Source organism: Schistocerca gregaria, chromosome 4 (assembly GCF_023897955.1).
Source record: "Schistocerca gregaria isolate iqSchGreg1 chromosome 4, iqSchGreg1.2, whole genome shotgun sequence".
Lineage (NCBI taxonomy): Eukaryota > Metazoa > Arthropoda > Insecta > Orthoptera > Acrididae > Schistocerca > Schistocerca gregaria.
Genome location: NC_064923.1, coordinates 612,009,711 through 612,029,874, shown reverse-complemented (window position 1 = coordinate 612,029,874; position 20,164 = coordinate 612,009,711). Strand labels below are relative to the sequence as shown.

Here is a 20,164-nt window from a genome sequence, read left to right as displayed (position 1 = left end):
ACTGCGGCCGGCTGCACGATTCGGCGTGAAAAGTAGAAATCACTTGTGCATGACTGACACAGTAAAAGAGAAACCCCTATATCATGGAGATCTTTATGGCAAATATGTAAGAACGTAATAGCGTCTGAAAATCGTTTTTTTTTTATTTGCACAATACTTTAAGTGCCACGGCTCTATTGAGCCCACACGTGCTAGAAGAGCGGTGACGGCTGCTGTGTGTCCCCCCTGTATCTCGGACAGCACCTCGTTATCACTCGGAGGTGTAACCGGCCGGGAGAATCACATCTCTGCTCGCGAAGATGCGACGCAGCCCGCGTTCCCGAGTTACTGGCGCTGCCCTCCACAGGACCGGAATTGCTGGTATGGAGCCAGAATTTCTGGGGAACGAGCAACTCACGGCAAGAAATTGGGGCATTAGCATGTAACACGCCTTCCCTATGGGAAAAACAGAAGATGCAAATTAGGCGCAGCTACTGCAAACAGCCGGCACACTCGGCCCGGCGACTATTTCCGAGTATCGGGGTCGCCTCGGGCGGCGCGGCGCGGCGCGCTCTTTTTAACTCTAAAAGAGCCGGAATGGTAATTAAACTGAGTGGCCGCAGAAAGGGGCGGCCAGTTCCGGCGTCCTGGAGGCCGGCGGCCCGCGGGTGTGGTAAACACGTGTAGATGCTGCAGCATTAATAACGGCCGCTCCTTTATTATTGGGGGCCGGAACGGAACGGAATGGCATGAAATGTAGGCGGCCTAAGCCGCAGCGGCCGCACTAATCCCCCTGCAAGATGTCGCTACCCCAGCAGTTCGCAGCCTTGCCAAATGAGGGATCCTACTACTGCGTTATATTGCAGGCCGAGCAAAGTATCTGCTGTTCCCTGCTCGAATTTTCGAGACAAAGTAATTGTACATGCTCAAGTAAAAGAGTTTATAGAAACTGTTTACTAGTTTTAAAAAAATTGGTACGTTAAAGAATTAAGTTGTGGTGCTCACTGTGTCTATGTCATCCTTGACAATCGTGGACTACTACAGCATCAACACAAACAAACACCACCTCTTTCCTCTCCAAGAATTCTTTATATTTTTCCAAGGTAATTTTAAACCCTCTGCCTTAAAATTAACCTCGATATCTACCTATTCTATCAATCATAAACTACACTACAGCACCAGTTCAAACGGAATGAGTAACTTAAAAGTATTTTCCTAAGTGCTTTTCAATAAAAGCAAAGCCTCTGGTCCAAAATGTAGATCAGTCAGGTTCCTTTCAGAGCATGCTGATTAAATATCTCCACATTTAGCAATCATATACAACCTCTTTCTCGTCGGAAGATCCGTACCTAAAGAGTGGAAATCTGCAGAAGTCACTCCAATGCCCAAGGAAGGAAATACGAGTACTCCGCTGAATTAGACCCATATCGCTAATATCGATTTATAGTAGGGTTTTGGAACATGTAAATTATTATGCTCCAACATTATGAATTAGCTCGAAGAAAACGATTTATTGACAAACTGCCAACACAGATTCAGAAAATATTGTCCTTGTGAAACACAAATAACTCTATATTCTCACGAAGTAATGTGTGCTGTCGGCTGGGTATCTCAAATTCATTCTGTAATTTTAGATTTACGGAAGGTTTTTGACACAGCAACTTCTAATCACATTTTATATCTATGGAGTATCGTCTGGTCGTATTCTATAAATATCAGTTAGGTCACCTTATTTCAGATTTAGACCATTAAATCACAATAAGTTTTTGTTTCAAAACTGTCCACCGAATAAAATTTTCATATTTTGATATTACTCTGTTATTGTGCTGAAGCGGTTCGCTGAAGAGATGATGGCATGGTACCACCCAGAGCTGCTATTCTTCCTTGGCCTCTCACCTTACACTCGTACAATCAACAAAACCGGAAAAAATTACAAATACATGCGAATGATAACTAGCATGGTGTCAACAACGAAATTTCTTTGTAAGAAGTAAGTGGCTACGCTATAAAATCATGTGCACTGCTTAACGAACTGTTTTCTATACAATATACCTCAAGAGGAAATGTACCTGCTTTGAGGGATGTTGTGTTAGTGACCCCAAACAGAAAACTTTCTATGGACATATGCCCTATTCCGAATGGCTTCCAAGATGGAACATAGTTAGTGTTCATTGTTGTTTATTTTCTGTATTACTCAAATACTGTCGTTGTTTACAACGTACCACACTAGTCTGATAAAGATGAAACGAATAATTTGATACAGGATACTTGTGGTCTGTCAAGTCGGGACACCTCAAACTGGTCTACGAAAACTATCTTAGCTACAACGCATGCGCGTCGCGCGAGTTACTCAGTATTCTCTGGCCCTACGCGCAAGCTGTCAGTCCTACAGAAAACAATGAAAATGACCTTTTTTTGTAGGAAATTAAAAGTGGTTCAATTTTGTACTACGACACGTTTTTTCTGGAGGGTGCAGCTTTCCAGTTATTCAATAAAACTTACAAAAGTGATACAAAATGTGTTCTATCTCGGAAACCATTTGTAGCGGGGCATATGGTCATATTAGGTTTTTTGTTTAGAATCACTAATATTATCATCCCTCAATCCATGTATCTTTCTCCTCATTCACCCTATATAACACAGTCAACGGGGCGTACATTCTTTATTATCGTACAATGATAATAACAGAATATCAAATGGAACGCTGTTTGGTGGCGTGAACAAAGTTCCAGAGCGAATGTGTATGTTGGCGAAGCTCGGGAGAAGTTTCCCGCACTCCGGGAAGAAAGATGAAGTATTTATACGTCCACTCGAGTTTCATCGCTTTTATACAACTTCCCTCAATTTAAATCTTAGGATTTCTTGCAGAGGTGCAGCTGTTTCCATCTCATTTGCTTTCATAAGAATGCCATCTCGGCCCCAATCTCAAATCGGATAGAGTTCTAGAAGCATCCCTCTGCGCATGTGATTCAGAAGGAAAAAGCACTGCAGTACGACGTAGATAAGAACGGTTATTTCAGCATTTCTTCGCATCCTAGGAAGAGACTCGATAATATTAGCTTTACCTTTGATTTTAAAATAGAGTAATTGCTTTAGTAAACTTTATAATTTTCGACTACTTTATTAATCAACACAAATATACGGTTGCTGTCTCTTCAAGGGACGTTTTACCAGATTTTCGATTTATGTATCTAACATTCGAAGTGTTCTTAGCGAAAGCACAAGTAATACTGAAATTTCATAGACACATCCTAAAATTAAGAAACAGTTCTTAAATTACTGAGGAAGATATTGCTGCAATCAGTCCCTATTTATGTAATCAAATTTATTTTGTTGGCCTTTACCGATTTCGAGTGTTTCCACACCCACCCTCGCAAGGTGCACAGTTATGTCATTGTGTAAAAAAAAAGTAGATTTAATATCTACTCTTCTATACCATAAGTTACTTCTCCCTCTTCGTAAGCTCAGGTATCGAAATATGAGCTTCATGCTTCGTAAACACAGTTTGCATCTCTTTTACAGGTGAGGTTACAGAGTGTGTTAGTTCGGTATAATCTTAAGTGTAAAACTGGCAATGAGTGTTTTCACCTTGTGGAAACACATGTGAATTGTTACTGGAAGCAATAGAAAAGCAACCTGTCATCATTAAATAGTCTGGTAATTAAAAATAGAGCCATTACCAGTTTCGAACGGAGAATTTCCTGTTTATATGGTCCTACAGGTTTATTTTGAGCTGTGTTTGGTGCTCTACAAGGATTCCAAAAGCGAAAAGGCGTCCACTTTCATTTACAATTCGGTAGCGTATTAAGCATAAAACTGTACACATACACATCATTGGATTCATCTCGATAACCGCTATCAGAAAATAAGTACGAAACTATAGCATCCCATTTAAAGAAACAAAGTTGACCTTCATATCTCCGAAGCGATTGCACCTAGCAACAAAAAACCAACGTCATGTTATGGCCACCGTTGTTCCATGCAACTTTTGTCCCACAAACTTTCCATCTCCTATCATACTTTCGGAGTTATTCTTGGTGGCAATAGTTAGTGCATTACCCTGTATAAATGTATTATGCAGTAGTTACAAATGTGTTACTATGTTACATTTTCTCTTGTTACTCTCTTGCTTTTCAGGATAGAAGTAAGTTTTGCAGGCCAAGATTCGTGAGGTTAAATAATCATTTGTTGTTACTTACGATTTCCAATGTTCTTAGTCCGTCTTTCTCGTCCTGAAGATGTATTTACTCGGTTTCCGTTCTACAGATGGCCGATTTGCGGAGTTTTTTGATCACATTTATTTCAGCATTTCATTTGGTCTTTGCACTGTGTACTGTACTTATGTGTGTTTACAGTGTGTAGTGTTGCCAGCTGTCGTGGTTTTTCTTTCAACCTCAGTGTCTATTGTATATTGTGATTTGATATGTGTTCATTTGTCAAGTGTGTGTGTGTGTGTGTGTGTGTGTGTGTGTGTGTGTGTGTGAGTGGTTGGGTGGGTGTGAGTGTTTTTACGTGGGAATTTGTTATTCTTCGTGTGACCGGTTTTTTTGTTTTGTTTTATTGTTGTCGTGGCTAACATTATTCAGAAAGATTTACTTAGTGCAATCCCACTAGCAGTAGTGTTAGGTATGAAGTTAACACTTTTGAATCAGTTTTTAGGATTCCGTGTCCAGAGCGGTGAAAAGGGAACCCTTATGATACCGTGTTGTTGTCCGTCTATCTGTTAGTCCTACTGCTTAAAACTATTTTTCTTAGGAACGGGTAGACGCATGAGGTTGAAATTTTTGTCACGTACTGAGGCCTATGATCACTTGGCAGTATAATAAACTGAAACTTCTAAGTCAATACAGTCAAAAGACAAGGCCATTTATGTCACAGATTTTAATACTCACAAAGTCACGCAGTAAAACCTGTAGGTTACTTCCCGTTGATCTACAATCATGAAATTTGGCAAGAGACAAGGTTTCACGGTACAAGTAAACGAAAAACTCCGAAACTGATAAGTTGTAATTATGTCTGTCATTTGTTGTCCGAAGTCAAACTTGAAGTTTTCCATTGACTGGGTACCGATGGGAAAAGTCAGACATCAAGCAACGAATGATTTTATCGCTCATATGACGCGTTTCGTAATTTATCCGTTATCAGATATCCAGGAGCGATTGCTGCACGTAGATATGGCGTTTCAAGTTTCATGTGAAGCGAACATTCGCAGGTTAGTCTCCTAGATGTCTGAAGATGGAGAAATTCCAAAACGCGTCATATGAGCAATAAAGTTATTCTTTGTTTCATGTTTGACTTTCACCATTGCGACCACGTAAGCCTGAGAGGAAAACTACTTTTTTTTTTTTAATAATAACTGACCGCCTGTCCGCTACATGGCTATGTCACATTTATGTAATTGAAATTAAAACATTCTCGAAAATCTTGCAATCCGTGGGACCGATACGTTGCCAGTATCAATGTCGATAACACGCAAAAATGGTAGAGGTTTTCGATTCCCAGAATGGTTCAAATGGCTCTGAGCACTGTGCGACTTAACTTCTGAGGTCATCAGTCGCCTAGAACTTAGAACTAACTAAACCTAACTAACCTAAGGACATCACACAACACCCAGTCATCACGAGGCAGAGAAAATCCCTGCCCCCCCCCCCCCCCCCCCCCCCCGCGGCAGGATTCGAACCGTGGCGGTCGCTCAGCTCCAGACTGTAGCGTCTAGAGCCGCACGGCCTCTCCGGCCGGTGATTCCCAGAATGAATTAACTGTCAGCGTACATAATTAAGCTTGCGTGGAACTCTTGGTGCTTGAGTCTTACTCGTACCTGGCAAATTCTTTATTTAGTTTTACCCCTAAACAAAATTTTGAATTTTAAAACTGTCATCAGTGGAAGGATAAGCTGCCACTTTCCTTTATTCTTTAAAAAGACCTTCCTCAATTTTGTATCAAACTATTCGCCGACAACCTACGAAACTTCTTCCGGAAAGTCTGATCCAACCCTTTATATTATTTGTCTCGTCAGTTGTTTTGGCTCGAGTTTCGCTTCTGCTGTCCTCGTTCCGAAGTGTCGGATAAACACGTCGAAGACGCGCATGGTATGCTGCGGCGTCCTTCCTTCCCGAAGCGCTGAAAGTAATGAAGCCATTCTGGTCGAGTGTAAACGGGATAGGGCCAGGGTGCGGCGCGGACAGGGCGCAGTTTCCGCCCTCGCAGGCAGGCATTAACCCTTCCCGTCCCATCCCCCGGCAGCCCTTCAGCCCTTCGCTCGCCGGCCGACCACATTTTGCAGCGCTCCGAGATGCCTCACTAATACCACTTCATTTAGACGATAAGGCACAGGCGCCGCGCCGGCCGCACGACGCCTGGGAGTGGTGGGGGGAGGGGGGGAGGGGAGTAGGGGCGGCCGGAGCCTCCTCCCGTCTCTTCCGCTACCCCTTCGCTCTGCTTCCCGGACGGCGAGACGGCGCACTCGGGAGAAGTGGCGGAAGGACGAGGCTAGGAGGGACGAAGAAAAGGAAGAGGAGCAGCAGCGAGTTGCGGCCGTGGAAGGGGCCCGGCGTCCCCGCCCGGCCATGATTGATGGGCATTACATGCCGGCCTAAATACCGTGTAATTTGCAAATACAACGCATAATTACACTTGATTACCGGCGCCCTCTATCCGCCGCCCGGTGCCGGGACTTCACTTTATGATAAAAGATAGAGGAGAGGAAGGAGCGCCGGCAAGGAGGGATGATTAAAGCGTCCGTGATGTACTGCTCTTAGTAACTGGGGGCGGGGGCGTAGGAGGGGGGGGGAGGTAATTAGCACTGGAGCGGGCGGGCGCAAACACGCCAACTGCGCCCCAGACACGCCGCCACAGACGGATAGCGCGCTCGCACCCGCCGCCACCCTCCACGCACGTGCCCGCGTGCAGCGCAGACGGGCCAAATCACGTCGTTTGAGTCCTCGCCTGTGCACGTTCTTCTCTTAGTCCTTTTATATGCCCTTCTTTCAGTAGCGACGAGCGGACTGCCTACCGCCTTTCAACAAAAACCAGTCGCGTGAAACAGCTGACTTTATTCATATACGACATCTTGTAAACAATAGATACAGCACCACATCGCCAATTACTCACCAAAATACGATATAAGTGAGTAGCCTTTACTTGTGTACGCAGCTCGTGGTCGCGTGGTAGCGTTCTCGCTTTCCAAGCCCGGGTTCCCGGGTTCGATTCCTGGCGGGGTTAGGGATTTTCTCTGCCTCGTGATGGCTGGGTGTCGTGTGATGTCCTTAGGTTAGTTAGGTTTAAGTAGTTCTAAGTTCTAGGGGACTGATGACCATAGCTGTTAAGTCCCATTGTGCTCAGAGCCATTTGAACCTCTACTTGTGTGAGTGTGTTAACGTGAATACAAACCTGGAAATGTGAACTGACATCCTAAAAGTGCTACTGAGCTCAAAGACCCATCACTTACATGAAATTAAAGAGAATCCTGAGTGTGAAAACCGATCTCATTCGCAAGCAAACTAATAAACAAACCAATAATTTCACGCTCAGTGGATTTGGTCATGGTAAACTGTTTGTAGAAAAATTTAACTGCATAAAAAAAACGAACCATCTACATCTACATGGATTCTCTGCAAATCACATTTAAGTGCCTGGCAGAGGGTTCATCGAACCACCTTTACATTTCTCTATTACTCAAATGTCGTATCACGCGCGGAAAGGACGAACATCTATATCTTTCCGTATGAGCTCTGATTTCCGTTATTTTATTGTGGAGATCGTTTATCTCTGTGTATATAGGAGTCAACAAAATATTTTCACATTCGGAGGAGAAAGTTGGTGATAGGAATTTCGTGAGAAGATTCCGTCGCAACAAAAAACGTCTTTCTTTTAATGATGTCCAGCCAAAATCCTGTATCATATCTGTGACACTCTCTCCCATATTTCCCGATAATACAAAACATGCTGCCCTTCTTTGAACTTTTTTGATGTACACCGTCAGTCCTATCTGGTAAGGATCCCACACAGCGCAGCAGTATTCTAAAAGCGAACGGACAAGTGTAGTGTAGGCAGTCTCCTTATTAGATCTGTTACATTTTCTAAGTGTCCTGCCAATAAAATGCAGTCTTTGGTTAGCCTTCCCCACAACGTTTTGTATGTGTTCCTTCCTATTTAAGTTGTTCGTAATTGTAATACCTAGGTATTTAGTAGAATTTACGGCTTTTAGATGAGACTAATTTATCGTGTAACCGAAGTTTGACGAGTTCCTTTTAGCGGTAATGTCAACTGCCAATTTTAGCACCATTCAGATATCTTCTCTAAATCGTTTTGCAATTTGTTTTGATCTTCTGATGACTTTATCAGTAGTTAAACGACAGCCTCATCTGCAAACAACCTAAGACGGGTGCTCAGATTGTCTCCCAAATCGTTTATATAGATAAGGAACAGCAAAGGGCCTATAACACTACCTTAGGGAACGCCAGAAATCACTTTTGTTTTACTCGATGACTTGCCCTCAATTACTACGAACCGTGAACCTCTCTGACAGGAAATCACCAAACTGTAATGTCGACCTGTATAAGACTGTAACCTGAAACATACGAAAATTTCTACACTGACGTATGGCCCTCGTAAAATAAAGAAGCTGAAAACTAAACATTATCAACCTTACCTGCAAAATGGCAGAAAAAGCAACAGAGCAATACTCCATAATAGCTAAAAAAAATACTGCTAAAAGCTAACTGTATTTGGTCCAGGGAAACTGGGTTCATAATCTTCACACAGAATGCCACTGAAATACATAGCGTAACTTTTAAGTACTGAAATTTCAGTTAGGAAGGAATTTATCAAAGAAAACAATTATAGACTCCAATACCAAAATTCATTTAATCTAATAACTTCCATGGTACAGTAAATAACTCTGAAGATCAATCGATAGCACAATTGTCAACACTCGACTGTGACAAGGGTGAAGTACAAAAATAAAAATAGACTTTTTACCTCGTCAAATAATACCTTGTTCTTCATTTCAAAAGCTTTTTTATGTCCGTATGCTATTCAACTATTGTTCTGTCATCATTCCTCCTCGCAATAAATCTGGAACTTTCATAGTTCCAAAGTGCGTCTATGCATTACACTGTACACTCACCTACTCCCCGCCTGCTGCACACCGCACCTTTCCACTACTGACTGTCAAAGATCCTACGACTCCACAATGCTGCCATCGCAAACGCAGATACCGTTGCGTAACAACTGTTTCTTTGACCACAGTTCTTCAAATAGCATTTTCCTATACAAATATTAACACAACCAACAGCAAAATCAAAAAATAACCATCTTACAACGATAATACGGAGTATCTTCGCAAATACCGGATAATCAAAAAGTCAGTATAAATTTGAAAACTTAATAAACCGCGGAATAATGTAGATAGAGAGGTAAAAATTTACACACATGCTTGGAATGACATGGGTTTTTATTAGAACTAAAAAAAAGTTCACAAAATGTCCGCGTGAAAGATCTCTGCTCGCGTCGTTTGGTGATGATCGTGTGCTCAGCCGCCACTTACGTCATGCTTGGCCTCCCTGGTCCCCAGACCTCAGTCCGTGCGATTATTGGCTTTGGGGTTACCTGAAGTCACAAGTGTATCGTGATCGATCGACATCTCTAGGGATGCTGAACGACAACATCCGATGCCAATGCCTCACCATAACTCCGGACATGCTTTACAGTGCTGTTCACAACATTATTCCTCGACTACAGCTATTGTTGAGGAATGATGGTGGACATATTGAGCATTTCCTGTAAAGAACATCACCTTTGCTTTGTCTTACTTTGTTATGTTAATTATTGCTATTCTGATCAGATGAAGCGCCATCTGTCGGACATTTTTTGAACTTTTGTATCTTTTTTAAATATATTCTTTTGTTCTAATAAAACCCCATATCACTCCAAGCATGTGTGTCAATTTGTAGCTCTCTATCTACATTATTCCGTGATTTATTCAGTTTTTAAAAATTATACTGACTTTTTGATCACCCAGTACGTAAATGGTTCGAGGAAAATCTGAGTTCTTTTAATTTAATCGTATGGCTAGGGGGCTAGGGCCCGAGAACAGATACTCTAATCATTTACCGTACATAGTCGCCGATGATGCGTACGTGTACGGAGTGACATTGACTTCCAATCATGTCTCCTGGATGCTTCAGTTTTTTATCAGGCACTGCACATATACTATCTATCGCACAGGGTCAGCAATACTGTGAGATTGCTGTTCAGTACAGGGAAGTATCTTCGTCAGACGATCGCAGAAAATTGCAGAAAGACCTGGACCAAGAAGCAATATGAAATGGAACGATCATATGAAAACAGTATTAGGAAAGCGAATGGAAAACTAAAGATAGGTTGGAAGTGTTCTTGAAAAATGCAGAGCACCTGTAACTGAAATCGCATATAAGATGCCAGAGCGACCAACGCCAGAGTATTGTTCTATTCTTTGTAGTTCTTGTTAGTTAAGCCTGACAACAGAAATCTAACGAATTAAGAATGGCACCGCTAGGATTGCAGCAGTGTGTGGCGTAAACACTCGGGGATATTAATTGGGAATAGTTGGTAGAAAGACAACGTAGTTCTCGAGAGCCGCTTGATTAGCCGAGCGGTCTAGGGCGCTGCAGTCATGGACTGTGCGGCTGGTCCCGGCAGAGATTCGAGTCCTCCCTCGGGCATGGGCGTGCGTGTTTGTCTTTAGGATAATTTAGGTTAAGTAGTGTGTAAGCTTAGGGACTGATAACCTTAGTAGTTACGTCCCATAAGATTTCACACACATTTGAACATTTTTTGAGTTCTCGAGAAACCCTCTCAGATAAATTTAGAGAAGTAGATTGTTCTACCGATATGCTGCCACTTAGGGAAGATGAAATAATATAAGATGGATTAGGACGGATACAAAGGCCTATAGTCAGACATTTTCCATCACACAACACGCGAATGGGATAAAAAAGAAAACTGATAATACTGGTGCGACGTACCCTCCGCTGTGCACTGTACAGTGGCTTCCAGATTATTTGCGAATGCAAATTTCTATCTGTTGCACTACAGCAACGTCTCAGTTATTTTATGAAGTAGGGATTCCATATGCAGTGGAAATTTGCGTATCCTTACCCCCTCCTTCCCTCCCCCTCCCCCCACCCCCGCCTCTACACCCCAGCCATTGCTTCCCCAGACCACAGACGGTATTTCTGCCGGTAGTTTCCTGGATGATCTCGACTGAAATAAATCGTGCGCGCGTTAGCGCAAGAGCTTAGGTGACCTAAAGCGTTGGCGGAGGGCAAACTAGGACACCAATGTTTGGTTAGAATGTGGATTCCCCTAATAAACCATTTCGTGAACATTAAACACTGAAACGTCCCTTTGAAATATTATACATGACTGTGCTTAAACTGACACACAATATTTTTAGCACAACGGAATCTGACTTTCAATAATCCCTACAAAAGAATGGTCCTGACTGACATTAAACTATACGTTTCACAAATCACTTACCTCACAAAAATCTTCGTTACTCGAACTACTGCAATACGGCGAGCGCCACTACTGCCAGCTAAATAAAATATTCGAACTACTGAAGGCACTAACTACTGATAGGCATAGTTAGCAAATGAAAGATTTTGATAGAGAAAAAACAATGTATTTACCTTAATATTGTTCAAAAGTCATATTATATATATCAGTTCCTGACATCCAGTCTTACAAAGTTACTGTCTCTGTCCAGTTCATCCGCTCTCACAACTCAGCCATCTCTCTTCCCACCTCCACCACTGCTGGCAGCTCACCTACAACTGCGCAACACTACGCGCTGTTAACATCCAGCTGCCCAACACTACAATGGCAGACAACAATGCAAACTAGCCACAGACTGCACACAGCACAGCCAGTGATTTTCATACAGAGCGCTACGTGGTGTTACCATAAAAAAAACCTAAACAACCTACTTACAACACGACGAGGAGTCCTTTTGCAAATTTTTTTCTGGTGACAAAAATTGATATTGATACCTTATGCTTTTTATCATAATCAGTAGCTATTTGTCGTTCCGGTAGGTCTCATTCTTCGTCTTTTCTTATGTCTCAAAACTCAACAAAGAAACTGCTTTCTCCGTTTACCATTTATTCGTTGAGCTACATATCCCCTCCACCTCTATCCTATTTTCATGTGTCTTGATTGCATCTTCTCCTCAATCTTCTCCCTGATCCGTTCCTTGGTTTCTGTCTCTCCTAACTGTTTCCAGCGTGCTCGCTTAACAATACACGATTTTAAAACTGCAGTAATCGCAGCCGTAAGTCACCATTGGCAGTATACGTAACTGTATGTAAACTGTCTACAGAAACATCCGAACGTTGCTTTTGAAAACCTAATATAGTTACCAAAACCACTCTAGGCCATGTCTTGAGCTGTCTGTCCAGTCATTGTTTTCGCTTCCCTAAATACAAATACTCATCTATGGGTTCTATGACTTCATTGTTAACTTCTACTGTTTTCTTTTTCTCAAGTTGGTTGTACATTGTTTGTCTTTTTAGGTCGAATTTCATACTTGTTCTATTAAGATCCCATTGAAGTTTATCTTGGGTAGAGACGTTAAACAAATATGATTCGTGTATGATCCATCAATACATAATCCTATAGGTCTAAAATGTTGACAGTTTTGCACCAATTTGATCAGCAAGTCCTTACTTTGCAAGCTACAAAACGTTAAGTCTGCAATGATTTTAATTTGGAATACGAATTAAAGTTTTTGATTTATATATATATATATATATATATATATATATATATATATATATATATATATATAAATGAAGTGCCTGCCAACCCACTGGTTCGTTTTAACTTCATATTGCCTTAGTAGGCATCGTCCAATTGGAGGCGATATACCATCATATTCCTCCCTCCTCAGCACTTATCTACAGTAGAATTACATTTGGATCAAACCTTGGGAATAGGAAACATGGAAAAACTTCACATTTTTGTACGTATGAAGTCTGTCTAAGCGAAAGAGACATGCTAAGCCGCATCAAAATATTCTCAAACAGGTCGTATGTCGAATCTCGATGGATCTGTTACTCTTTAGCGGAGCAGTAACCAAACCGATTTATTAATTCTTCATAAAATTTACACATAGTTCTCTCAAAGAAAATCCCGATTTTTGTAGTATTTACAGAAAATTTAGAATAACTACAGGGAGAAAGTTATTTAAATATAGCAAAAACTAGAATATGGCACAAATGACGCAAAGAGGAAACAGAGGTACTAAGACAAACTGAAGCACAATTGCGAGCCACGAAGACAAATTAAGAAACAATCACAATAATTAAACAAGAAGCACAAAAGACCTAAAATATACTATGTCAAAAAGAAAATGAGGGTCACTAGGAAAACCCGCAGTGTGACACATATTTAAAATACTGCATAATACAGACGGAAAACGAAACGGCGAGAAAATTTTTAAGTGCTAATTACGCCGCAAATTAACAGGAAACATTGAAAAGCACAGTAAAGGACAACATAATTCGAACTGAGAAACAATGACCTGGAAGGCAAGTATGAAGCACTGCTCAGCTGGTAGGAAAAATTGCGACAGGTCGGTGGCACCACGAAGTTTTGTGTTTTATTCAGCAAAAAATGGCTCTGAGCACTATGCGACTTAACTTCTGAGGTCTTCAGTCGCCTAGAACTTAGAACTAATTAAACCTAACTAACCTAAGGACATCACACATTCATGCCCGAGGCAGGATTCGAACCTGCGACCGTAGCGGTCGTTCGGCTCCAGACTGTAGCGCCTAGAACCGCACGACGGCTTTATACAGTAACATCTGTTTTTCTGAGGAAATTCTGTTTTTCAAATGACGGCAGGCAGAACGATGAAGGTTACGTACCTGCTGCTAACATACTATAAGATCATAATATCAGAGGACAATTACAACATATTGCCCGAAAAATATCATGAATGCCAGAGAAGTCAGTAATTAAATGGTGCAACAACGATGAAACATGTTTGAATCTTGTAAACATCTTTGGAAATGTAAACCACTTGTAACATCCTTATCTAATTTTGCTACAAAATAACTAACCTAGTAACGCCGCTGGCTATCAGATCCTTATTACGTTTTTATTATGTATACATTGTAGTGACCACTCGAAAATGGCGTAACGCTGAAATTGGCCTACAATGGAACAATAAATGATTCAGACCTTTGGGCGAGTTTGAGGTCATTTCAACAAATCTATGCATCTGTGGTACCTAAAATAAACAGTGATAACGATTTTCGATGAAATTTTAACGGAAATCATTTTCATATTAAAAAAAGGAACAAAAGTCCGTAAGTTTTGTGTTGTCTGCAGCACTGTGTTTTATGTGTTACGCACACTCTGTCAGTGTACAGAGTGATCCGTTTGAGATGTTAGAAAAGGAAAACACTAGAACAAGCGACCCTGCAAAAAAATAATGGACCGATAACGTTGTGCCGGTGTCCGAAAGCTGGCTTAGTCTCTACGACACTCAAAAATTTCGCATACTACACGACACGCTGACCGCGTTATTGTAGCGTACCGACTATTTTCACTTAACAATCGAGACACTAGTCTTGTGTAGTTTGCGAACGAACTAGTTCGGAAGAGCACTCCCACAGGCGAACTACGCGAACTAGTTCACGGATAACCTCGCTACTTATTCGTTCGCTCTTTTCCAAAGACCGACGGACAATGGCGCGACGGAGCGAGAGCCCGCAATAGGCTTTAAAAAATCACGTGCCGAAAGAAATGTGACTTTGTCAAAAGTTGTGTTTTGTAACCAGCTCAACAGTTTTTTTTTTTTTTTTTTTTTTTTTACAGAACAAAATAAATTGTCGCTGTGCAATCAGTGCTCAAGAAAGGCCTGGAAGACCGTTTTAAAGATTTAGAGAATAACGTTCTATACGCTGAGTGTACGATTCTGGACCCCCGATTTAGACAGAGAGGATTTAGAAATCAAAAAGCTTGTGAAGTTTCAATAGAACCCCTCAAAAATAAAGTTGGCAGAGTGCAGTTACTTCAGAGGGAGAATCGAGATATTTGACTGGCTCATCCTACTGCTAGTGACCCTTTGGCGTCTTGCTCTTGTAGCAGCGGTAATGAAAATAAGAAAGACACTCTATGGGACGAGTATGACCAAGAAATAAGAAAAATCACTAGACCAGATAATCAACTTGCTGCTGGTATTCGCGAACTCGATAAATACCTTAATGAAGAGTATTTAGATTGAAAAAAAAAAAGATCCGCTTGAGTGGTGGCACGAGCGTCGTCAGTTATATCCTCATGTACATGCATATGTGTTAAAGAGATTTTACATAGTAGCGACATCAGTGCTCTGCGAACGCGTTTACTCGGCGACGGGACAAATCCTTAATGAACGAACACTGTTATCAACGAGCAAAGTTTCCAAATTAATGTTTTTACATAATAATGTTTTTATATAATAAGTCACAGCTGCAAATTACTAACGCGAATTCTTTACAGACGAATGGAAGAACTGGTAGATGCGGACCTCGGGGAGGATCCGTTTGGATTCCGTAGAAATGTTGGAACCCGTGAGGCAATACTGACCGTACGACTTACCTTAGAAGAAAGATTAAGAAAAGGCAAACCTAAGTTTCTAGCATTTGTAGACTTGGAAAAAGCTTTTGACAATGTTGACTGGAATACTCTCTTTCAAATTCTGAAGGTGGCAGGCGTAAAATACAGGGAGCGAAAGGCTATTTACAATTTGTACAGAAACCAGAAGGCAGTTATAAGATTAGAGAGGCATGAAAGGGAAACAGTAGTTGGGAAAGGAGTGAGACAGGGTTGTAGCCTCTCCCCGATGTTATTCAATCTGTATATGGAGCAAGCAGTAAAGGAAACAAAAGAAAAATTCGGAGTAGGTATTAAAATTCATGGAGAAGAAGTAAAAACTTTGGGTTCGCCGATGACATTGTAATTCTGTCAGAGACAGCAAAGGACCTGGAAGAGCAGTTGAACGGAATGGACAGTGTCTTCAAAGGAGGATATAAGATGAACATAACAAAAGCAAAATGAGGATAATGGAATGTAGTCAAATTAAATCGGGTGATGCTGACGGAATTAGATTTGGAAATGAGACACTTAAAGTAGTAAAGGAGTTTTGCTATTTAGGAAGTAAAATAACCGATGATGGTCGAAGTAGACAGGATATAAAATGTAGACTGGCAATGGCAAGGAAAGCGTTTCTGAAGAAGAGAAATTTGTTAACACCGAATATAGATTTAAGTGTCAGGAATTCGTTTCTGAAAGTATTTGTATGTAGTGTATCCATGTATGGAAGTGAAACATGGACTATAACTAGTTTGGACAACAAGAGAATAGAAGCTTTCGAAATCTGGTGCTGCAGAAGAATGCTGAAGATAAGGTGGGTAGATCACGTAACTAATGAGGAGGTATTGAATAGGATTGGGGAGGAGAGAAGTTTGTGGCACTACTTGACTAGAAGAAGGGATCGGTTGGTAGGACATGTCCTGAGGCATCAAGGGATCACAAATTTAGCATTGGAGGGCAGCGTGGAGGGTAAAAATCGTAGAGGGAGACCAAGAGATGAATGCACTAAGCAGATTCAGAAGGATGTAGGTTGCAGTAGGTACTGGGAGATGAAGAAGCTAGCACAGGACAAAGTAGCATGGAGAGCTGCATCAAACCAGTCTCAGGACTGAAGACAACAACAACAACATAATAATAATATGTAAATTTTTGTAATATTTCACTTGAAAATTAGAAGACTGATTATTTAAAGAAAGATAATGCAAAGCACAAAAAGTATGCTTTAGAATACGATCTCACCCAGGGGTCACAGTTATTTTTTCTACGTTTAATTTTTTGCTAACAAATTATAAGTGTTAGTGTTTCTTCTGTTAATGATAAAGGTATTATTGTTTGTGCCATATAGTACTTAACCTGTATCTAAAGCAGAAATATTTCTTGTTGGTTATTACCAAAACTTTAAAAACGTCGATTATTTATGAATGTGTATTTTTATTCACAAAAAAACGCATTTAGCGTATTCTGTAAGTAATATTCCTACAATGAACTAATAAATAAATGTATTTTAAAATTAAAATACTACGAGTACTCTGTATGTAAAGTATAGTAGTTGACTCCCCCATTTCACCCATTTGTGTATATAACTGGTTTATTTGCTCTTTCGAAGTCTAATTACTCGACATAAAACTGTAATAATACAGGCATTGGCAACACTGGTCATTATTTAAAAGGCTGGCATAACGAATAAAAGAGAGTGTGCAGTAGCGGTAGCAAAGCGAACGAACTGTATTTCTGAAAATCGAGATGGGAGCTAACGAACTAACCGCGAACTAAACTGAACGATCCCAGTCGCGAACTATTATGCGCAAGGCTACGAGACACGCCGAGCGCACTACATTGTGCCACTCCGTAAAGTGGTGTTTGAGACATTCGATGTTTGCGCTTTGGCTACGCAGTCTGTACAATGCGTTTGTGAGAATTGGTGTTTGCACTGTGAATTACGCGCTTTTGGCTTGACTCCGGGAACATGGTCACTCATTGATAACTATCATCATTTTCACTGCCATTAGTCTTTCTCAATCTTTCACTCAAACCCTTCGTTAAACAGACTGTCCATTTATTTAACTAGTCAGAGTATAACGTTATCAGATGTGACCGGATGCACGATGACCTGACACATTTTCTTTCTTGCGTTGCAGGTGTGGTTCCAGAACCGGCGCACCAAGTGGCGCAAGAAGCACGCGGCAGAGATGGCGACGGCGAAGCGCAAGCAGGAGGAGGCGGAGGGGTTGGCCGACGCGGACGGCGACGCCGACGCGTCCGACCGCGACGACGACCTCGGCCGCGCCGCCAGCGCCGCCAAGCGGCTGCGCCGCGAACTCGCCGGCGAGGCCGCCGAGCTGACGGGCCGCCCCTGAGCCGGGGCGTCGGCTCCGTCCGACGAGCGCTTCAGCCTGCTCGACGCGCCTCCAGCCTCGTTGCAGAACGCTGGACCTCAAGTTTCTACGGCACCCGCGACAGACAGACCGCTCTTCCAAACTGAGTGGTCCGCAACTGTCGGGAAATATCTACCGTGAAGCATCTCAGAGCCACGTTGCAGCGTAAACAGTCCGCTGCTGGCAGTCTCCCATTCGTTGTCGGTAACCTCTGTTCAAGATACATCACACGCAATTTAATGGCGCTAGAGGCTGAATTACACACACGGAGACATATTTGTCTTTCAGATAGGAAGCTCTGCATCAGCCATCGCCAAACTAAAAGTCCATTGTTCGAATGGAGAATATTTGGTGTGCAGTACTGCGAAGTACAATAAACTGCAAATTTGATGTTTACTGGCGAAAACTATAGGTTAGGAGAACATAAATGCTTGCTGTTACACAGAAAGAATGATAGAAGGTGAAAGTATTTGCATTTAGAAAACAGTTCTACAGATCAAAGAAAACGATTAATACTGTAAAACTGATCTCTAAATTGTAACAGTAACAACGATACGGTGTTCTGACAGACTAAAACGCTATCCAGACACCTTTCAATCTCTCCGTTTGCCAGTATCAAACCAGCCTCCGCCATATTACTTATACCAGGGTACTTGTCTGGTAAGATATACAAGAGAGTCCCCGTGGCGTGGGAAAATTGGAGAGATATGAGCATCGATCTAAATCGAGGGTGGGGTCTGGTTCGAGCTGCCAGAAGAAAACACGAGTACGGGTTCTGATTCGGGTCTGGAATAAACTTTTAGTCTGTCAAGACGTTTCAAAGCGCTGTATGATCCATTACATTGTGAAAGATTCATTCTAGTAATTGAACAGTGTTTACAAGCGAAAAGATTCAGGAATTAATTTTTAACGTAAGACAGAGACCAATATTCTCGCGATGTTAAGAGTAGTTATACTTTCAAAATCGAAAACATATGAAGGAAACCAGTACAATTTCATGAAAGCCGGTGCACTCATTACATAAAAATAAGGATGCTAATGTTACATACTCCTCTAATTCTATTATTAATACGAAAGTAGCGCAGTTGATGCTACAGAAGAACAGTACTTCCTTTCCGAGGTCTGTTGCGGTTTCTGCAAGAAATGTCGCTAATTAGTTAGACATTATCGCTGCAGCAGGGGCTCGTTTCCGTTACGCGCTGCACATTGTGCTGTTCCTCATGGTCTTGAAGCGTTTCAGCAAGCATTTATCAAGTTTCTTGTACCCGTCAGTATAAAAAGCTAGTGGTTTTGTATGACGCCAGGGGAGTTGTAGCTTCCGGCTCAGCGGTGTCATGTGTTGCCTGTGTTAGTGACAGAAATAACAACGATGTTTGTTAACTGTTCCCAAGGAAGATCGCCGCAAGAATGGAAGGAACTGAGGAAGCGTCATGAACGAATAACTTTTTAAGAGCAAGGAGCATCACTGGGACATTTACTTGTTACTGCAATTGAACTGTTGCCTAGATTATAAATTTATAATTTGCATTTTCACTGCGCATAGTTATGATTTTCTTTGTAATTGTTGAAGCTGGAATGACGAAACGATGATAAAGTTTTTATTCAACTCATAACTAGAAGTAGAACGAACGTTCGTTTGTAAAGATAATTTTCGAATGACCTCACATGTAATTTATAGTAATGAAATTGATGGTAAAATGCAATATGTAGCCTGTACTATGTATCTAGATCCTGTCATATCTGACACCCCGTTTCGTCAATTCAGCTGGACCCGTAGTTGGTGTGGAAGTGAATAGACTACACTGCTGGTATCTGGAGGTGCGGCGTCACAGTCTGTATTATTTTTAAAACGAGGGCGCGCAGTATTATGCAAATGCAACCAAAGAATATGAACCTAGCTGTACATTTTGCACGTTCTAGATTAACCAGTAAGATAGTTAGAAGGCCTAATCAGCGAGAGGATGCATAGCAGGGTGCCCGCGAAGCTATATATGGACTTGTAAATAAGATTATGTATATTGTAAAGTATATCTGCCGCGGCTCGCTGGTCGGCAACAGTGGCGGAGGAGGGAGGGAGGGAGGGGGAAAAAAGGCAAAGGCGGGGAGATTAGGGTGGTGTACGGTTCCTGTGGGAAGGAATAAAGCAACTAGTCAGGCGCTGATAATATTTCTGCAAAAGCACGTCCCAG

General features: G+C 41.7%; 1 protein-coding gene across 2 annotated transcripts in view; it reads left to right on the top strand.

The window, feature by feature from the left end:
* Nucleotides 1–20,035, top strand: part of LOC126266829 (homeobox protein Nkx-6.2-like) — a 206,842-nt gene extending 186,807 nt beyond the window's left edge. For both annotated transcript variants that reach the window (XM_049971384.1, XM_049971383.1), the window contains exon 3: nt 17,739–20,035. In XM_049971384.1, the coding sequence (XP_049827341.1) occupies nt 17,739–17,957 (219 nt within the window). In that variant the 3' untranslated portion in view covers nt 17,958–20,035. The remainder of the gene's footprint in view (nt 1–17,738) is intronic.
* The last annotated feature ends 129 nt before the right edge of the window (nt 20,036–20,164 follow it).